The 19,113-nt window shown below is 53.1% G+C and overlaps 1 protein-coding gene across 1 annotated transcript in view; it reads right to left on the reverse strand.

The window, feature by feature from the left end:
• Positions 1–774: 774 nt before the first annotated feature.
• The window catches only part of PLEKHG4 (pleckstrin homology and RhoGEF domain containing G4), an 88,338-nt gene continuing 69,999 nt past the window's right edge, over positions 775–19,113 (reverse strand). The window contains exons 14-22 of the mRNA XM_059825080.1: positions 8,104–9,053; positions 6,181–6,430; positions 5,578–5,667; positions 5,026–5,250; positions 3,920–4,090; positions 3,252–3,429; positions 2,512–2,628; positions 2,162–2,425; positions 775–1,564 (exon numbers count right to left, since the gene is read on the reverse strand). Coding sequence (XP_059681063.1) covers positions 1,236–1,564; positions 2,162–2,425; positions 2,512–2,628; positions 3,252–3,429; positions 3,920–4,090; positions 5,026–5,250; positions 5,578–5,667; positions 6,181–6,430; positions 8,104–9,053 — 2,574 coding nt within the window. The 3' untranslated portion in view covers positions 775–1,235. The remainder of the gene's footprint in view (positions 1,565–2,161; positions 2,426–2,511; positions 2,629–3,251; positions 3,430–3,919; positions 4,091–5,025; positions 5,251–5,577; positions 5,668–6,180; positions 6,431–8,103; positions 9,054–19,113) is intronic.

Genomic DNA, 19,113 nt, shown 5'->3' on the forward strand with positions numbered 1-19,113 from the left:
CCCAAGGACAGAGAGGAAAAACTGAGCCAGAAGCAGCCTGGTTTGAGTGGGGTGTGACGTAACTTTCCAAGGGCTGCCAGCCACACGTAGGAAGCCCTGCTCGGCTGCATGTCTTGCCAGGGCTCACCCCTCCTCAGATCAACAGCAATTTCCTCACAGACAAGGCATCCTCCAGATACCAGTAAGTACAGGAGCAACATCCGGCAGCTCCCTCAGGACATCCTGACCATAGCCTAGCAGGTTCCTTGGCCTGGTGATGTTCAGTTTCCTTCGGAGGTTCAAAGGAAACTGTGGGATAAATCCAGCTTGGGGAGAATACGGTGGATTCCCCGAGGCAGTTTAGAGGGACTAACAAAGAGCAGGATTTCGGCAAACAGCCACAAGAAACAGATTAGTGGTTAGACAGCTGGGCAGCATTCAGAGGAAAGCAGCTCATCTGAACACTGACGACTAGGTGGTGCTCAAGCCTCTACTACCTGAAAGGGATTTTGCTTCTTTTGCTTCTGCTCCCTCAAACCAGGGAGGCAGCAGACCGGCTGTTTAAGGCGACGGCTCTATGGGAGCTGGCCTTCTCTAACCAGATGAATCAGAGCCTCAGAGACCAGTCAGGAACGTGTGTGGAAAACTTCTCATTGAGAAGCAGAGGGTGAAGTTCTGACTCAGAGCTACTGACAAACCTGACCAGCACTCAGAGCTGCTGGAAAATCCCTGTCAGGGGCTACTTACAACAACTCCACTTCCTTAGGCGGTATACGTGTGCCGAGGGGCTCACACTATTGTCGAGGGACTTATGGTGACCTGGCCTGCTTTCTGCAGAGGAGAGAAGCCAGCATTAGTACAGGGTTAGAGGACAACAGCATCAGGACACGATCTAGTGGGAAGGGAAGCGGCTGAGAACTCTCAGGAACATAAGAGGAGACACATTGACATCTCAGAGCGACAGGCTCCCGCTCCTTTATCTCATCACTCCCCCAAAAAGGCCCAAACCTCCCAGGAAAGGAGCTTAGCAGCATCTGCAGCAGAGCTCCATCCATCCCAGGAGGTTATGTATGTACCCCAGCCCACAACAGCATTAAAGCTCCTGCATGTGCAGCATCCCCTCCTGGCGCAGCCTCCAGCACTGCAGGTCCTTTTCAGTGCATCTCCTCGGGGATCTCGGCCACTGCAGGGGAGGCTCTCACAACCGGGGGGCTTTCGCCTGCCCCAGAGGAGGCAAGTCTCTGCAAGAGGAAAGGTCACTTCCCCACAGTGACTCCTAGCCCAAAAGCAGCATCTTCAGTCCCCCCGCAAGAGGCAGTGGCTTGAACCGGGGAGGCCGTTGCAGGAACAGGCAAAGTGAAGAGAGTATTTTGGCCACTTGCACTTACTGCAGAAATGTACTGGCTGTTTGTGAACCTGGGTTTCTCCTCCATCGCAGAGCTGTGTTGTGAGCCCAGGGGCATGTAGGGGGGTGAGCCCATGTCTTCACAGAAGCTTTCTTGCGGGATGCTGGAGACACAGCCACTGTCGGAGCCACTGGAGCCGCTGCCTGACATGCAGTGCGATGACTCTGAGCTCTCTGTTGCTGGGGGAAGAGAGGAAGGTCACTCTGATGACCATGAATTTGGCCTACATGACCTGTGCCACATAAACTTAATAAGGTATCTTTTTGCAGAGGCACTGGCCACACAAACCCAGAGATTAGCCACACTCCTGTCAGGGCCTCTTTAAAGCCATAGGCAACAAAATAACCCAAGGAAGCATAGCAAATGCTGCTGGAGATTGGTATAGACTGGCCAGGGAAGTTCACACAGGGAAGCCAAGGCGTCACTGGACGAGGCTGGCAACAGCAAGGGACAGAGTACCTCATACCAGAGGGGCAGAGACATGAGTACTGGTCTCCAAGGCCACAGCAGCCCCAGTATGTGGCACCCAGCCTGCTACGGGGATAGCTGCAGATCTGTGGGCACTTTACTAATCTCTGTGCCTGAGCTAACTCCCCCCATGAACACCGAGACAGAGCTGGCATGGAAGGGCAGGGCCCTCCCTGCCCTGGTGTGGGTACAGGGCAGGGACTGCCACGACCCCAGTGAGCCTGGTCTGACCGCACAGCGCAGAGCAAGGTGTGGGGACAAGCCCGCACACCCCAGGGTGCATGGCGGAGCAGTGGGCTCGTACGTACTCAGTGAGGGCTGGCTGCTCGTCTCGTGCTCCAGCTCGTCTTCCTCAATGCAGGTGCCGATGTCAAAGGGGCGGTGGGGGGCCAGGACACCTGGCAGCAGAGCCTGGTCCAGGTACATGTGGAGGTTGAGGGGCCCCAGCAGGGAGGAGGAGGAAGGGCTGTACGCGGCGGGGGTGCTGCCAGCAGAAAGCTGCGCCGGGGTCCTCTTGTACGGGTTGGAATGGTCAAACAAAGACACCGCAATTGATGCTCTGGTCCTGGCGCCTGCCAGAAAACATAGCAAAACAGCCCTCAGCACCAGTCCTGCCTTACTCCCATGGAGCAGGGGGGCAGGCACGGCTGGCACACACCTCTGCCTTTCATGATGTAATCGATAGCACGGTCATTGATAGCTGCCTCGCTGGGTTTGATATCCAGGAACGGCTTGTTGCCCACACCCATGGAGACCATCTCCTGCATACGGATTTCTGGAGAGGAAGAAACCCACAGCCACATCGTGAGGTTGCTCTAACCCTCCCCACAGGCATTATGCAGCCCCAGGCCAGAGCACTCCTGGGCCAGGCTGCTCCTGAATGACTGAGATTAGATCTGTTCTCTCCTTGCACCCTGGTCCTGAGGAGTCTCCACAGCCAAGCAATCATGCCCTGCTCTGGCCAAGTAGCTCAGTGCCATGCCACCTACGAGAGTCCTGCCAAGCGGGAAGCCTGGGGCAGAAAGGAGGAACTCAGCCAGACAGCTGCCACTCCAGCAGTGGCCTAGATCATGGGGACAGCAGTGAGCCTTTCAAGAGCACAGCCCACGCTGACAGGGCAGGGAACCCTGTGCTAGTATCGCCCATTTCTCTCACGGAGTCCAGGTGGGTGTCTACAGTCACACAGAGCTTGGACTGGTCAAGTTCCCTGGGGATGAGGGGCAGGGAAGGCACATGCCCAGCCAAGCCCAGCACATGCTCCTGAGGCTGCATGCTGGCACACAGCTGCTCGCTGCACAGAGCTGCCTGGTAACAGGCTCCAAACCTACTCAGGACAGCACAAGCTGAACAGGGCTCCCGCACCTTTTGCGGCACAGACGCCCTGGGAAGGAATCACACCTTTATTGCGGGCTGCCTGCTGCCACAGGATCTTGGCAATGTCACTGGTCCAGGCCTGCTTAGTCTCGGCTGAGCTGGCCTGGAGGATGTAGGTGTCGCTGGACTTTCTCCTTCGGAACCAGATCTCAAAGCGCAGGCCACTGTCTCCAGAGTTCTCCGTCAGACCGATATCTGCAGTCTACCAGAAAAAGGAAGAGCAAAGCATCAACTGGGGCTCCATCAGGAGAAGAAGGGGTAAACTCTGCCTGCACCCTGCACCAGAGCTACCCCCAGCTCAGCAGACCTAACAGGAAAGAGCTTGAGGGTCCAAACAGGAGCAGGTACAATATGGAGACAGCTGAGCAGAGACATCCCAGGCAATTCCCAGTGCTTCATCCAGAGTCAGGACCACCTCCCTGCCACACACACACATACACACACTGCCTTTCTCTCACACTCTGCATCCCTCAGAAGACCTTGGCCCCACATCTCACAACACAGAAGGGGCCCATGCACTAATGTGTGTATTCCCTTCTGGCTTCACTACATGGCTTGGAGAAGGCTTAGCAGTGGTGGGAGCAGCTCTTCTCCTGAAGGTGCTCCTGCTCCCCATTTCAGAGCCATATGTCCATGGGGAAACCAGCCACGGACACCTCCTGCACAAGAGGGAGCTGCAGGGCTGCCCTTACCTTGAAGGAGCGCTTGTAGATATACACATCAAAGCCTCCCTCGATCCTCTTGGGCTTGCTGAACAGGATCAGGTCCTCAAAGAGGAAGACGTGTCGCTGGCACTTCCTACGGCCCAGCCAGATGGTGAACTCGTCCTGCCTCACCAGCTGCCCCTGCTCCTTCAGGTTCACCTGGACACAGGGAACACGCTGGTAAGACCCCAGCAGGATCAGCTCCAGGCAACCCCAGGCTTGGACACGGAGAGCAGGTTCCCATATGGTTGTGGCCCAGGTGGTGAAGAAGCAGCAGCTACCTGTCACATTAGGAGGGCTCTTAAAGAGGTAGGGCTGCATGGCACTGCTGGAGGCCACATCAGGCTGAAACCATGGGCCCAGAGCTCGGGGGAGAGCTACACCTCTCTCCTAGGCATAGCACACAGATGACCCTCTATTGTCACCCTCCGCAGATCTGTGACAAACCTCTGGGGTGGCAACTGGAGGCAGCAGCCAGAGCTTTATCTTAGGGGGAAGAAGAGAGCTGAGGAGGAAACGAGTCCCATCAAACTGCCAGGAGCACATCTGGGTCAGAAGGCCAGTCCCTCAGTTCTTCCTGTCCCAGATCCACCTTCCTCCACCCTGAGCCCTGTGGTTACTCCTCCAGTGCTGCATTTTGCATGCCTCTCCTTCAAGTCCCTCCTAGCTGATTTTAGCCTATCCCGGCATCAGCATCAGTTTGAATTCCTTCTTGCAAACTGCTTGACCATCTCATCACCAGCTCAAGAGAGATGAAAGGGCTCAAGGCAGCCTGCGGGACACCATCTGCAAGGGCTGCCAGGCTGCCTCACATCACTAGTAAGCACCAGGGAGCGTGGTTATGACAAGCAGCTCACCCAGCTCAAGTAACAGCATCCAGGCTGTCTGTCTTAGCAGAACAAGGAGACCTCCAAGCCCTGCTGTTCTCTTGCCCTGTACCTCAGTAGTCCTGCTATGCTGTGCTGGCAGACGGCACCCTGATCACTGCGGGAATTTGAGGGGAGGCTCATCACACGATCCAAAGAAACCAACTCTAGAGAAGGGGAAGTAGTGTGGCTCTGCCCCTCCGGGTAGCAGAGGACACTGGAACGTACGTCACAGTCGCGGATAGCATCCATGGCCAGCAGGTCATTTCCATGCCGGAGCTGAAACTTCACCATCTCCTCAGCCGCACGGAGGTAGCCCAGCTCCTGCTCTTGTGCCTCGCTGCACTCCTTGATCAGGTCCTTCAGCAGCAGGGCGTATTTGCTCATCCGCTGGATGGGTTTCAGCAGGTAGGAGGCCAGGTCCATCTTATCCCCAAGCTGCACCTGCTTAAACTGAGAAATGCAGCAGAGAGTGAGGGCAGCAGCTTCCCGTGGAGAACCCTGCACCCCCAGGCAGGCACTGACACCCCCAGCTTTCCTGACTGGCGTTTGCTCTGCGGGGAAATGCAAGGCCCTAGGACCAATGCTGCTGCGTGCTGGGCTCCTTTCCAAAGCACTCACTGCATCTCTGCCCCTGTCCCCCTACAAACATTTGTGCAGAGAGCTGTGCCAGGAAAGCAGAGGTAGTGCTGAGTGGCTCAAGCAGGAAAGCTGGGCTTGTTTAAACAGACCAGTGATGCAAACACCAAGAGCAATCGTGATGTAGGCAGTGGAATTTACCTTGAAGAAGGTATTCCCATGGCTGGCCAGCAGTGAGTCTGACTTCGGCTTGTTCTTGCTATACAACGCGTACATCCCAAACTGGTCTTTCTGCAAAAGAAATCCCGTGTGAGACCAACGCACACCAGGACACAGTGACAGCCATGCCCCTGGGGTTGGGGCTGCACCAGAGCCTCCTATATCAGGAACGACTTTGCTTCAAGTTTATTAAGAGCCAGGGAACATTCTTGTCTTCCTACTCCTACAGTAGCTAGGACTTTTTAACCCATTGTCCTGTTACCCCTTGCCCTAACAGATACCCTAACAGATACCATTCACCTGGTAACACCAAACATGCACAGGGTAGCTGCACTTAAGACCAGCGCTCCAGGCTTCTCCCCAGCAGCCCTTTTCAACAAGAGCAGCAGGTCTGTACCTCTCCACTCATTGAAGTCATTCCACACTGACACCACAGACAGAAGACAGGGTAAGGCTTCTGCCCCTGCAGAAGCAGGTGGGTTTTAAGGAGCAGACATTTTGCTTCCCTGGCAGTGTCTCTTGGTAGCAAAGCCACGCACATGTGTGGAGGAGCCAGACCCCAGGGAGAAGGTGCTGATGCCTTACGTGTCGGAGGAAACAGTGGCTGACCCGCAACGGGTGGTTGCAACAGCTCTCAAGCTCTCGGAGGAAATACTGGCTGTGGAAGTCGTAGAGTTTCTCCAGGTTCCCAAAAATGACGCTGCGCTTCCCACGCAGGTCCTGGGGGAGGTCGAGGCGCTCCATCTCAGGGAAGTAGCTATCGATGATGTAGCAAAGCGACCTCACGTATTCCCGTTCCGTGGTTACCATCTCATCAATGATGTGCCGCAACTTGCTGCAATAGAAAACACTCAGCCTTGAAGGGACCCAGGCTGCAGCGGGGTCAGAATGCCTGCAAAGCACTGGGCTATCCCGAGAGAAGCTCTCCCTGAGACGCAAAAGGGAGATGAGATGATCCCTTAGCACCATCCAAGCTCAGATCCAAAACCATCCGTGATGACTCTGACCCTGAGCCTGACAAAGCTCGTGGCTGATCCAAGGAACTCTGTTGTCTCTTCTGTTCAGGAAAGGCGAGCCCCAGTTTGGCTGTGGTCCTGACCCAACCTCAGCAGGACACACACCCCCAGGCACACCTAGCCCCTGCTCTGGACACAACAGGCTGCCCTGCAAATGGCCACACTCCTGAAACAGGGACAGCCGAAGTCATGATAACTTCTGTGAGGAATTGTCAGCCTGATGACTGGATGCAGTGGGAGGCAACGTTAACCCTGGGAGAACACGAGCTCTGGACCCAGGTGCTGTTGGGCTTGTCCCAGTAAAAGTGAATGGGAAACAAATCTCATCACTTTAAACAGCAGTTCCTAGCATGGGTTGCTCCGCATGTCTCTGAGAGGATCGCTCCTAGGTACTCGAGGTTTCCACTGTGAGGCAGTGCAGCACCAAACATAACTACTCCAACGTGTGCCTGCCTTCCCTGCCTCTCAGCTTTCCTCCAAGCCAGCTCCTGGCTGTTCAGAAGACCGACCAGGGGGACTGCCTCAGCACTCATGGACAGGAGGGCTGCTGCATCGCTCCCTTGAGAAGCAAAGCAGTTAGCCTTCTATCTGCTGGTGTTCATCACCTGCCATTAGCTTTCCTGACACATGCTGGGCTATCAGAGGCCCCTTCCAAAGGATTTTGCTGTCCCCAGCCATCCCATCCAGAGCAAAAGCAGTGGAGGAGCCCTGTGGTCCCCTGCACCCAGTACTAGTTTCTCACCTCTACCACTATTTTTTTTTTAGTTTTATTAAATCTTTTCCAATGAGAGCAGCTGAAAGACCTGCCTGATGACTCCCTTTCAAGAACAGCTCACATCCCTGGGCTCTCCATATCCTAGGCACGTTGCAGTATGACAACAAAGTTAAGCTGAGATCCTCCAGGACAGAGAAGGGAAAGAAAAGAAGAAAAGCCAGCTGCAGGTCACCAAACAGAGATCTCAGCCCCAAAGGGCAAATACAAACATCCTCTTACCTGTGAAGCAGCTGTCACAGTGTACTGGAAGTACCCCCCCCCCCCCCCCCCCACCAGCCTGGGTACAGCCCTCCCAGAAGTGGGGGGAGGTGATGCACTGCGCTTTTGCTCTCCCACTCCACCTGTACCATTGGCTTGCTAGGTCCCCAAGCGCTACTTTTCTGCAAACCCTCGTCCCCTAACGCCACCAACATTCAGAGACTCCCTCTCCTGCCTGGGAACTGCTCTTCCCTCTCTTATGAAGGAAGCACGCTGCGGGGAAAGAGCAAGAGATCCCATTTCTCTGCCTCCCCCCAAGGCAGGTGCCAGGCTGTATGGGGACGTGCCTGTGGGCCCACTCAGCGCCAGACGTGCGTGTGCAGGGAAGCTGGAGCTCTACCTCTCCATCTATCTGCCCTGTTCCCATTGGAATGTAACTGTCACTGCACAGCTCTTCATCTTTGCTGGCTGCCTTCTCGCTACCCTGAGACCACAGCACCGAGCGTCACAGCCACTTACCTGCCCCAGCTCTTGGCTTCCGACACAGAGAGGCAGCCCCTCTGTCCCTCCAGCAGGCAGTCCGCAGCCCAGCTGTGAGCAGCTTGCTGCCGCAGGGCAAAAGTCCTGTCCACCAACTCAGTGCTGCTCACCTCCAGCCCCTTAATAAAGACGCCCGTGTTGCCGTATCTGGCCGGCTCGCTCAGCGTCCTCTGGCAACCTGACCACAGGCTCTCACCACAGGGGAGGTCAAAGCTTTGGGCCTTTCGGAGCATCCTCCTGGGAGGTGGCTTCCCAGAGGCTGGAGTGGAGGTGCAGGATGGCTTCACCTCCAGGGTTTCTAATATGCTCTCCAGGTTTGGCTTTTCTTCAGGTAGCTTTGGAGACTTGGAGGCCCCACTGGCAAAAGAAATTCTGCTTGAGTGAGGACCAGGGCTGAGAGCAGCTTGGCAGACAAATTCTTCCCCAGCACTGACGTCGCCAGGGCAGCTCAGGGAGGGCGAGGGAGCTTTCTCCTTAGTCCACCCCGAAGAGCGGCTGGGCCGGTTGCAGCAGTGGGAGGCACTGCAAGTCCTGTCCCAGTGGGACCCGGAGGTGGCCCCCTCAGAGTGCCTCCGGTGGGACAGACTGCTGGCCTCGCTGCCAGCTCGGGGCTGCTCCCCCGCAGCTGGTTTTCGGTCTGACAGCAGAGACCGCCTTGTTCTCAAGGCTGCTTCGAGTTTCTTTTCAAAAACCAGCTTGGTTTCCTGGCATTTGGACCATGCAAATTTCCACTGCTTGAGTCCCTTGTCACTCTTCAGCTCACAAGCCAGCTCCTTCATCTCCTGGAATCGGGCATCGCTGATGTCCGGGTGCTGCCCCTTGTAACTCTCCAGGCACTTGATCACACCTGCACAGTGTTCGGCGGAGCTGCAGTCCTCCATGCTGATGCAGGCAAGGTGTCTCATCCCTTCCAAGGCCCACTCGTACGCCTGCAGAGAGCGAGAACAAAAGGCAACAGCCAGTCAGAGTGATTCGGGGAAGAATAACCCTAATTCGGTGCCTAAGACGCAAGACAAGAGAAAGGATCAGTGTGAGGCCACCACAGTTCCTCGAGTGTGAGAGGAGGGGGGGCTGCTATTGTCAATGGGGCTTAACAATTCAGCAAAACAAACAGCTCCTTATGCAGAGGGTTTCAGCTGTGCTGGCTGCTCTGCCACAGCTCCACCTCCCCGCCAGGTCCCTCTGACACTGGGCACCCACACTACTGGGCACGTTTGTCTTCTCTGGGTAGGGGGACGCAGGGGAAGCTATTGCCAAGACTGCAGGAATTCACACCTCAGTGTGGCCCTGCTCAGTACAAAACCTGGAACTCGCCCTCCTCCTTTGCCCAGCCATTCTCACTACTACCACGCAGGATGAGGTCGAGGGGGCATCAGTAAGCTGCAGGGAATGGGATTTCTCGATCAGAGCTGGGCTCTGTGGATCACCTCGAGTGCTCTGACTCATCCTTGCAGCAAGTAGGAATCTGGGACCATGCAAGCCGAGTTGCAGCTTGTGCATTTTCCGTGCCCGTTGGCACCCAAGCAGCATGCTGTGTCCTGCCTACCTGCCTGGCCCTGCTTGCTACTGCATTACATGCTTGTGCTGGTTAGCTGAGTATAGAGCTCAGCAGTTTATTTCTAATACTGGAGGAATGCTGGAAGAAGTTTCATAGGATTTAACTCCAACAGTGGTGCTTATGCTGGCCTTGCTAAAACAGCTCTGCCATATTGGTCAACAAGAGGAGCAGGACAAAACGTGGTCCATTGTGACAGACGCAAGGTAAGAGTGTCGTACTGCCCTGGCAGGAAAGGGGCTAATGAAGCACCGTGCACTAAGACCTGCCTGTTGTCGATGAAAACAAGAAGAAAGGCAAACATCTGAATTACTCAGGCTCATAAGTCACTATTTTCTCTGTAAAGCAGGGATGATGATGATGAGGTTTAACTATGGAGCAAATAAGATGTGACCAGCTGCCATAGGCCTGGCCAGGGAAATTTACTGCTCATCAGTGAAAACACAGAGTTGTTTGTTAAAATGAGATGCACGAGGCAGGGAAAACGTCCAGGACAGGTCTGCCTGGCACATTCCACCAACTGCCCAAGACCAGTGGATGTGCTGAAACACCACAGGCTGCCCCTGAAGTGAGCCAGACCATCTCTAGCACTTGGCCTGCCAGGCCCTGTGTACCTGCTACGTTTCTGCAGAGAAGCAACACTTATGCTTAGTGCCAGGCACAAAGTGACCAGCCTTAGACCATTTTCCACCTGCTAAACAGCCTTACTGTGACAGCCTTCACTCAGAGAGCTTAACGCACTTATTTTTATGCAGAATAGACCTTTAGACACCAAGAAAATCCACCAAAGCTTTATGCAGAGATGGAGCAGACACTGCATCCCCATCAGGGACGTGGTGATCAAACAGACCAGGTGCCAGGCTCACTCTCTGTTGGTGACAGAGGTAGGCAGGGCAAGAGGTGCTTCATTCAGGTGGTACCTACCCCCTGGGATAGGGATGGTGATGAGAGCCAAGCACTTCTGTTTGTATGAGAGCTGAATGCCAGCACATGAGGGGTAGCCTGCAGACTGAGCAGAGTCACTCCAGGGGCAGATGCCACAGAGGCTCCCACAGCCATCCACATCACTCTTTTGAGCTGCAGCTGCACAGCGTGCGTGCAGCCAGCCCCATTACTCATGCGGAGCAAAGAGCTGCTTCAAGAAACACCAGCAGCTGCTCGGGGAAAACGCTTCTCAAACAGCCCCATGCAACCACAGCACAGGACAATCAAAAGAGCAGCAGCCCCTTCTCCTTCCATCACGCTGCCTAGTGCAGCAACAGGCCCCTGACCTGCCTCTCTCTTGATCCAGGCTTTATGCTTTAGACTTGCCCACTGCTGGGGGCTGGGAGGGGTGTGCAGAGGCAGAGGACATGCCAGATCCTGGTAAGAATCTGCATTTATCCGTGATGCTGAGGGTCTTTTATTCCCTGGAGGTAGAAGCACATCAAGGTGAGGTGAAACACTGAGTGCAGTGGAGCCCAGTAGATCCATGCCGCAGTGACAGATGGCCTGTTTTGCTGTGGTTTTTTGAGCTCCAGCTGTACGCAAACCAGCACCAGCCCCTTCCAGCTCTGCCCTGAGCATGGGCTGGCCATCAGTGTGAGCTAAGGACAGGACTCACCTCTCCGGCTGTGGAGGTCACTGGGTGATCTTGCCCAAAGGCTGCATGCAGGCTCCCTTTCGCTCACTGATGGGAAAAGCTGAGCTCAAAAGGCACAGAGGGCTCTGAAAGAGGGTGCTGAGAGCAATGTGCAAGAGAGACACAGCTAGCAGGCCAGCCTGGCCTTTACAGCAGCCAGTTGGTAAGGCAGCCACCCTGTGAAGGCCTTCTCCAAGGCTGGGGACCTCACTTGCATGCACAGATGGGGGAGAGAGAGAGAGAAAAGAGGCTTCTTTTATTTCTAGGAAACCCCACAGATCTGCATGGGGCCACAGTGAGGAGGAATCAGGGCTGCAAACCACACAGGGAGGCAGCCCCACCACCTCTCATCTTCATATGGTATTTGTCTGTTCTTGGCAAGGACTCCTAGGGCTGCACAGAAATGACTCTAAATCTCGATGGCATTTCTTCCATCCCCAGTGCCTGTCGCAGGCCAGTGAATAGCTCAGCTTTGTTCCCTGCACAATGGGAGCAGCCCTCCACACCCTGCAGCTTGCTTGGGAACATGCTAAGTGGCCACCAAGGCTTTCTCCAGTCACATCATCCGCTTCAATTGCCCCTTTTAGCACACAAAATGGCAGCCCTCTCCAGGGAGCAAGCGTGCCCCGGCACCCAGGAGGGAACACCCGCATGCAGGCAGGGGTATTGCTGTCATCTCTGTCCCAGTATGGTTGCAAACCAGGCTCAGCCATGCCAGGATACCACCCTCCAGCCATGGGGCATTTGGGGAGCAGGCAGCTCTACTGCTTCTCTGCAAAGCTGCAAGAGTTGCTCGTATGTAAGAGGAGGCACCTGTGTGCAGGGAAGCTGAATCTTCCCAACCATGCCTGGAATCGGGCAGGAAGGAGCTTGTACCTCGGCTTTTGATCTTTACAGACAAGTCGTTACCGAAACTCTCAATTACAGGATTAAAGACAAACTGTGCTTCCTGCATACACAGGGCTGACCTATCCAGCAGCTGTGTGAGGAGTCAGCAACAGGTTGGTCCTGCCAGGCTGCCCCAGGGAGGCAGGGGCTCTCAGGGACCTGCCATGCCATAAAGAAGAGCCAGGGACTTCACTGAAGCACGGTGCAACCCTCAGCCCATCACCCTGTGTTGGTCCCTGCTCATTTCACCATGGGCAAGGCTTGCAGTGCATCGAGGACAGAAGCTCCTGGAGTCTGTTGTCTTTGGCAACACTGAAGTGCCATCTGCGAATACGGGCCAAGAGAAGCTGCTCGGCCCTGGCTCAGGGCACATTGCCAGCACTGCACAGAAAGCCTGCCAGGGGTCCCAGATCCTCACCTCAGCCAGCATATTATACCTCCCCAGCCCAAACCTATCACAAACCCACCAGATTCCTCTCAAACTCAAGGTCCAGCGATCTCTATGAGACCTTCTGGGTAGCCAAGACAGGAGACAATCTGCAGACATATGCCAGAAGGGACAATTTTAAGGGGGGGCTGCCTTTGTCCAAACCTTCTCCTTCATCTCTTCCTGCGGGGAGATGAGGACTATAACTGTATTTTTCTTGTCACATAGGAAACTGGGTGTCTCAATAGGCAGAGGTGGGTGGAGTAGGCAGATCATAAACCCTCCAACTTTCTGCAGAAGAAAAATGCACCTTGATGGGTGACTAACTCTGCTGCTAGAAGGTTTCCTTCTGAATCCAAAGTGACTGCACAGGGGAGCTGAGACAGGGGTGGTGAAAAGCCAAGACTGATCCTGATGGGAGCAACAATGCAATACCAGAGCAGCTATGGGTAAGATGACAACTGAAGCACAGCAACAAGACAGGTCAAATCCCCCATCCTTCTGTGACAATGTCCCAGGACTGCAAGCCCCCTACTCCTTTGCTTTCTACAACACGGAGAGAGGGAAGCAGCACAACAGTTGGGAACATTGCCAAGGACAGCGAAAAAGAAACCAACATATTCAAACAAGCCCTGATCCAGATTGCATGCAGCTCCTGTATGCAAGTCGTGCTCCACTCTGCTGTTTGTTAGCGAGACACAACTAATGGCAGGTCTTTGTGGGAACACAGAACTGCCCAACTCCCCGTTTAACAAGACCTCCTCTCACCACCACTAAATTCACTCTAAGTGCCCTTAACTTCATCCGTGAGTTTGGAGAGCAAGAGGAGGTTGGCTTGCAGCAAAGACGACAGAACTGGTACAGACAGAAAAGGTCAAAGCATCTCAGGTACCGCTGTGAACTGAGCCAAGCACTTCCCAACAGCGGTGCCACATAGGCACTGACTCCCGCAGCTGCCCAGCTCTGTCAGCAGTCCAAGGTCTCAGCACTGAATGCTGTAGAGCTGAGCCACCAGTCACAGCACAAGAGTAAAGAGTGACAGGGCACTTACCAGAACACAAGTCCAAAGTAAATGCTGCTCTCTCGCACGAAAATGCCTGCTCCCAGGTGTGCTCCTCTCATTACAGATGCTCATTTGGGCTTATTCCCTCTAAAATCCAACATCACTTTAGGCTGCTTTGAGAATTGACTCCTGCTTAGAACACCGATGTGTCCCTCGTCACAGGCTGCTGCACACATAGCATTAGCAGGGACCTGTGGCTGGAGAGTGCCTTGTATGCTGACAGTTCAGAAGGACCACAATTAAAAAGCCATTTTACATCAAAATATATTGAAAGCAAAATTATCCAGGCTAAAACCTTACTCTCACAAGAGCTGTCAGCTGGCAAACAGTGACAAGCCTGTTTCTCTAACTCGGAGACCAAGCAGCTATAGCAGAAAGTGGTCGGCTCACCACTCGCTTGGATCTGCTTCGTGCTTTCCTCAGGCTGCCACCCACCGATACTAATAGCACCCATGAGGGAAGGAGCTGGGAAAGAGCAAGACTTCAGGACCTGCAGATGTCCCCCCTGGCAAGTCGATTAATGCGTTAAAAACAGACCTCATCCTACCTTTGCATCCGTACAGAGGGGGTCCATATCCTGGCTGTGCACAGCTCTGTGCTGTGCAATTCCATCCCCTATGGCCCGACTGAGGCAGGGCCACCGCTCCAGTGCATCATCTCAGCTCCGGCTATTCACAAGCAAATGCTGCTAGCCTAAATACCAGATTGAGGAGCCCTGGTAACTGGAGACAAGGCGGCAGGGGAAGGGGCTGTACTTCACACGAGAACTACTGAAGTGTGCAGAGAACACCCTGACTGGGCGCAGGCCAGATCTTTCACAGTGCAAAAACAGGGAGAGAAACCATCCCAACTGACCCCTAATTCAAGCAAAATTCAAAGCAAGCTGCCACCCGACACACAAAAGCTTTGGAGAAAACAGTGATCCCTCCTAGACACGGCGATGCCTTTTCCACATCTCTAAAAGCCAAAGCCCCTGCTCACTTCTAGCAAGATTTGCGGCTCTATGAGCAGGCAGCTGCACTTGGAGGTACAAGAAACCATCTAATTTCAGAGCGCAAGCATTTCAGCAAAGCCGCCAAGTTAGAAGTAATCTTCCTTCGCAGAGGTTTGCTGTTACTCTCTACCCCACCCTGTAGCATTTGACTTTTCCAAACTGCATTTGAAGGCCTGCCTGGGATTCGTTAGCGGCAGAAATGAAACTAATCAAAACCGTGTCCTACACGGGATGTAGCTGGTAAAAGCTCAGCTTTAAACACCAAGGAAAAGACTCACCCTCTCAAAATAAAAAGCTAAACCATTTCTGAGCTGCTGTGTAGCTCACAGTGCCTCCCCTCCTGTCTCCAAGGGAGGGGAGACCACTAAAGTCACCAGTTCGCCTGAAACTAGCTGTTAAGGAAAACAAACTTCAAATCCTATATTTGCATTTCTGCCTGTTACCAAGTACCAGATGCTGTACAAACACTGCGGGAGGGCAAAGGATGAGAGACAAGCGCAGACTACAAACTCCTGGGATTTAACATAAGACAGGGAAGCAACACTGGTCAGAGTTGGTCTCAGCACGCTGCAGCCCAAGCACCATCAAAGGGTGCTCGTTAGAGCAACGTGCTTGGAAATCCTTTTGCAGCAGCACTCTGGGTGAACGCAAACAGAGCTCAAAAATCCCCTCCTTTCCCCTCTGGGCAGCCAGGCTTGACAAGTCCAGGAGAGTCTAATTACAGGAGAATATAATTGGATAAAATAGGATTGCACATGATTTCTGCTCTCTTGACGACAGCATGAGGGCCCAAAGGGCAAATGTGGCTTGTTGTGCTGGAGCCGGCGTGCAGGACGCGTGCTTGCCCTTCTTTTCTTTAACTGCTGCAACTGCCAAACAACACCTAGTGTAGCTCCATCAGGGACAGGTTGACTCGACTGATGAATCACAACAAGCCACAATAATTCTTGCTTTGGTACAACTCAGAGCTTCCACAGAGCAATCTGTGCCAGTTTCACTATGTATCTGTATACAGACACACATGTACATATATATAACACACATATGTATATATTTATATGTGTATGTATGTATAAAATTACTCCCTAGGAAGCTGGGCAGCAAATGTCTGAGATTTGCCCTCCCCCCCCCGCCAGCTTCCACTGCTCTGTAGCTGCAGAAAACCTCCCAACAGCCAGCAATGCGCAGTTTTCCCTCAGTTTTTCCTTTTTGCTCCACAGTCACTCATGACTTTGCACCCTTAGGTAGATTCTGCACTGATTTTTCTCCCCCTAGTTTTCTGTCCCACCAAGGGCATTTTCTCAACATTTAAAAGTTCCTGAGCCCAGAGGACCAGGCTGAGTTTCCTCCCAGTAAAATCAGAGCCTTTAATGTTTGCCTTTGCTGCAAACCAGCCTCTTCATGTCTGAGGCACTGCCCATCTTTTCATCAGCTTTGTGCGCTCATTGCAAAGATTTGTCAATGAAATTCTGCTCACAACCCCTTCTTACCCGAGTAAGAGCAGATGTCGTTTCCCTGCCTCAGTGAGTATTATCCTCCCTCTCTTCTGATGCTTCACCAGTTACAAACCCAAACTGCATGCTGAAATCTGCTTTGGCCACTGTCCTTCCCTCCGGCTCCCTCTAAGAACTGGGATCTGGTGGCTGGTCCTTCATTCGGCTACAGTTTACACCAGTCACTACAGAGCCACGTAACCACTAAAGGTTGACTTCAAAGGAGTTACACAAGTTGAGTGTAACTCACTGATGGCTGCGAAAGCAGAAGGCATGAAGGAGTGAGTGTATTTGTGGATGTATGACCACTGCCTAGAGGAGGAGGAAAAAGGCAGCATGTTTTCAAGTTTCTTTTAGTGAAGGGGAGAACTCCCCTCTTTGGGGAGCACGGAGAGCCTCACGTTACCAGCCAGATTCAAGATCAAGCCACAGCGAGACGTGTGAGTCACCGAAGCTGGCGACTTGCACAACAGCAACAAATCACTTTGTTCGGAGACTGATGGCACCTCCAGAGGTTTTTTTTGCATGCTTCACTTTTACATCTGTCCCAACAGCCACATCATTAGGCTGTACAAATACCCTGCTGTAATAGCACACCGCAGGCCAGTGAGGACAGACTGGACTGTGGGAGGTGTCTCCAGTCTGCTCTGCACTGGCTCCTTTCTAATAAGGTCCCCCATGCTGGGCTGGGGATTGCGAAACCTCCAGTATGCCCTTGGGCCCGGATGGGGAAGCGTGGATGCTTTCTCTGTAGTCTTCAATTCACATCCTTTCCCCTGTGACAAGCTGAGCTAAACTCCACTTAATTATTCAATGATGTGCTGGGATCTGTCTGCACTGCACCGTGGGTGCTGGTGCCCTGGGAGATGTGGAGCTGAAACTGAACCCAGACACCCAGCGCATTTGCTGGGCCTCCGTTCTCCAGAGTGGCTGACAAGGCTAGAAATAGGTCCCTGGTTTAAGAGCACACTAAGATGTACTTACAAGATGTAAGCCCCTGCGGAGCAGCCAAAGGAGCCTGGTCAGAGGCAGCGGGTGCTTGGGAGAACCCTGTCCATATGTCCAGGGCTTTGATATGCAGATGGGAGCCATTGTGAGCTTTAGCCCCATCTGTACACCGAGGGGAGCTTCATGTTCAGATTGCTTGAACAGATCTATTTAACTCCCGTAACTAAAGGGAATTCCAGCCTCCAGGAGGATCCGAGCATCCAGATGGATGCCAACACACGAACATTCAGAAAATCTGTCACCCTGTGCAACTCCTATCCCAATATCAGAGTGAAAAAAGCACCCAAACCCAACATTTTACACACATGCACAAGGCTGGGGTCAGCTGAGGAAAGACCTCTGCTAGCGTCAGATCTTACACCTCAAATGCAATGCACTCCTCTTGCAGCTCAGCTGCAACACGAGCTGGGAAATCTCTAAACCTGCTGGGAGGAAACGCTGCGTCCCTGCCGTTAGTGCCTGGCTACCAGTGTCGTGACCCTGCAGGAGATTTGATCCTGCCTGACTCAAAGAAGGAGAGCCCCAGACTTTCAGACAACTGTCAGTTTACGCTCATGGGCAGCCAAGGGCACAGCGGAATATTTATTGAGGTGCTCTGGTGATCAAGGATGAAGGCAGCAGATGCTTTTAACATGTCAAGCTATTGCCCCCCTGCAAAAACAGCAGTGACACAACATGGTGGCCCTCCTGCGATCAGGGAAAGCAGTTGAGGGGTGAGCAGCCTGCAATCCCGCAAAGATGCCAAGTGCTGGTCTGGTATAGTATCCCCCAGCCTCTTCTTCCTGCCGTGCCCTCCAGTCACGGGGAAGATTCAGCCAGCACAGCAGGAGGGAGAAGGACCCGATCACAGATCAAGGCTTTGCCCCCCTGCACATACCACAAACACATCACACAGACCTCCTACTGCACTAAAGCAGGGCCTGAGGTGCTGGGGGAGATGCTCAAAAGCATCTCAACCCCAAGAATCCCTCACCTTCAATTGCAAATTGTGCTTGGATTTAGCACATGAAAAGCCCCAATTAATTCACTGCTCCCCTGTAACGCTGAGGGACAAACTTAAGCACCAGTCTCACACCTGTGTTGTGCAATCAGAAAGGTACCATTTAGCATTCACAGGATCATTAAGGTTGGAAAAGACCCGCAAGATCATCAAGTCCAACCATCAACCCAACCCCACCATGCCCACTAAACCATGTCCCGCAGTGCCACGTCCACATGTTTTTTGAACACTTCCACCTACTTTTTGAACACACCACCTACTCTCACAGAGCTTGCTGGGAGCTAGGGGCACTGCTGTGATGCCAATTTGGCAATAAAGTCATTGATGAAACACCTGAGAAAATAGCCTGGGCACCAGTAGATCTAGCAGTGAATTACTGGAGAAGTTATAAAACAGAACAGTTTCCAAATAACTAATTTTGCAAGACAGAAAAATACAGGGGAGCTGTAGCAGATCAGATTTAAACGGTCAAGACTTCTTGTTTGTGCAAGAGGGCTATCTCAAACTCCAAGGCAAAGCAGAAACTTTCTGATACATGAATACCCTTTGATGGGAAAGTAAATGTTAGAGGCTTATTAACCTTGCAAGACAACTTCTCCAGCAAAAACCTGGTGGGAAGGAGAAGGGAGACATTTCACGCATTAACCTTGCACGAACTCTGCCAGAGGATCGATTTTCCAACCTCTAGGCTCATTCCAACCGCTTCAGGCTGCGTATGAAAAAGGACACCCCTGAAACAGGAGAGCAAATCAGACTAGATGTCTGTCTAGGGGCACGACTTTACAAGTGTAACTGAGGAAGGAGAGATAGAGAGAGAAGAGAGAAAGAGATGAGACAGCTGTCTGGCAGCAGTATTGTCTGACAGCAACAGTGGCTTCCCCTAAAACAGTTTCACAGCATCAGGAAGGCATGGTATATATTCCTCTGTTGTGCTACTCAG

This window comes from Gavia stellata, chromosome 15 (genome assembly GCF_030936135.1).
Source record: "Gavia stellata isolate bGavSte3 chromosome 15, bGavSte3.hap2, whole genome shotgun sequence".
Classification (NCBI taxonomy): Eukaryota; Metazoa; Chordata; class Aves; order Gaviiformes; family Gaviidae; genus Gavia; species Gavia stellata.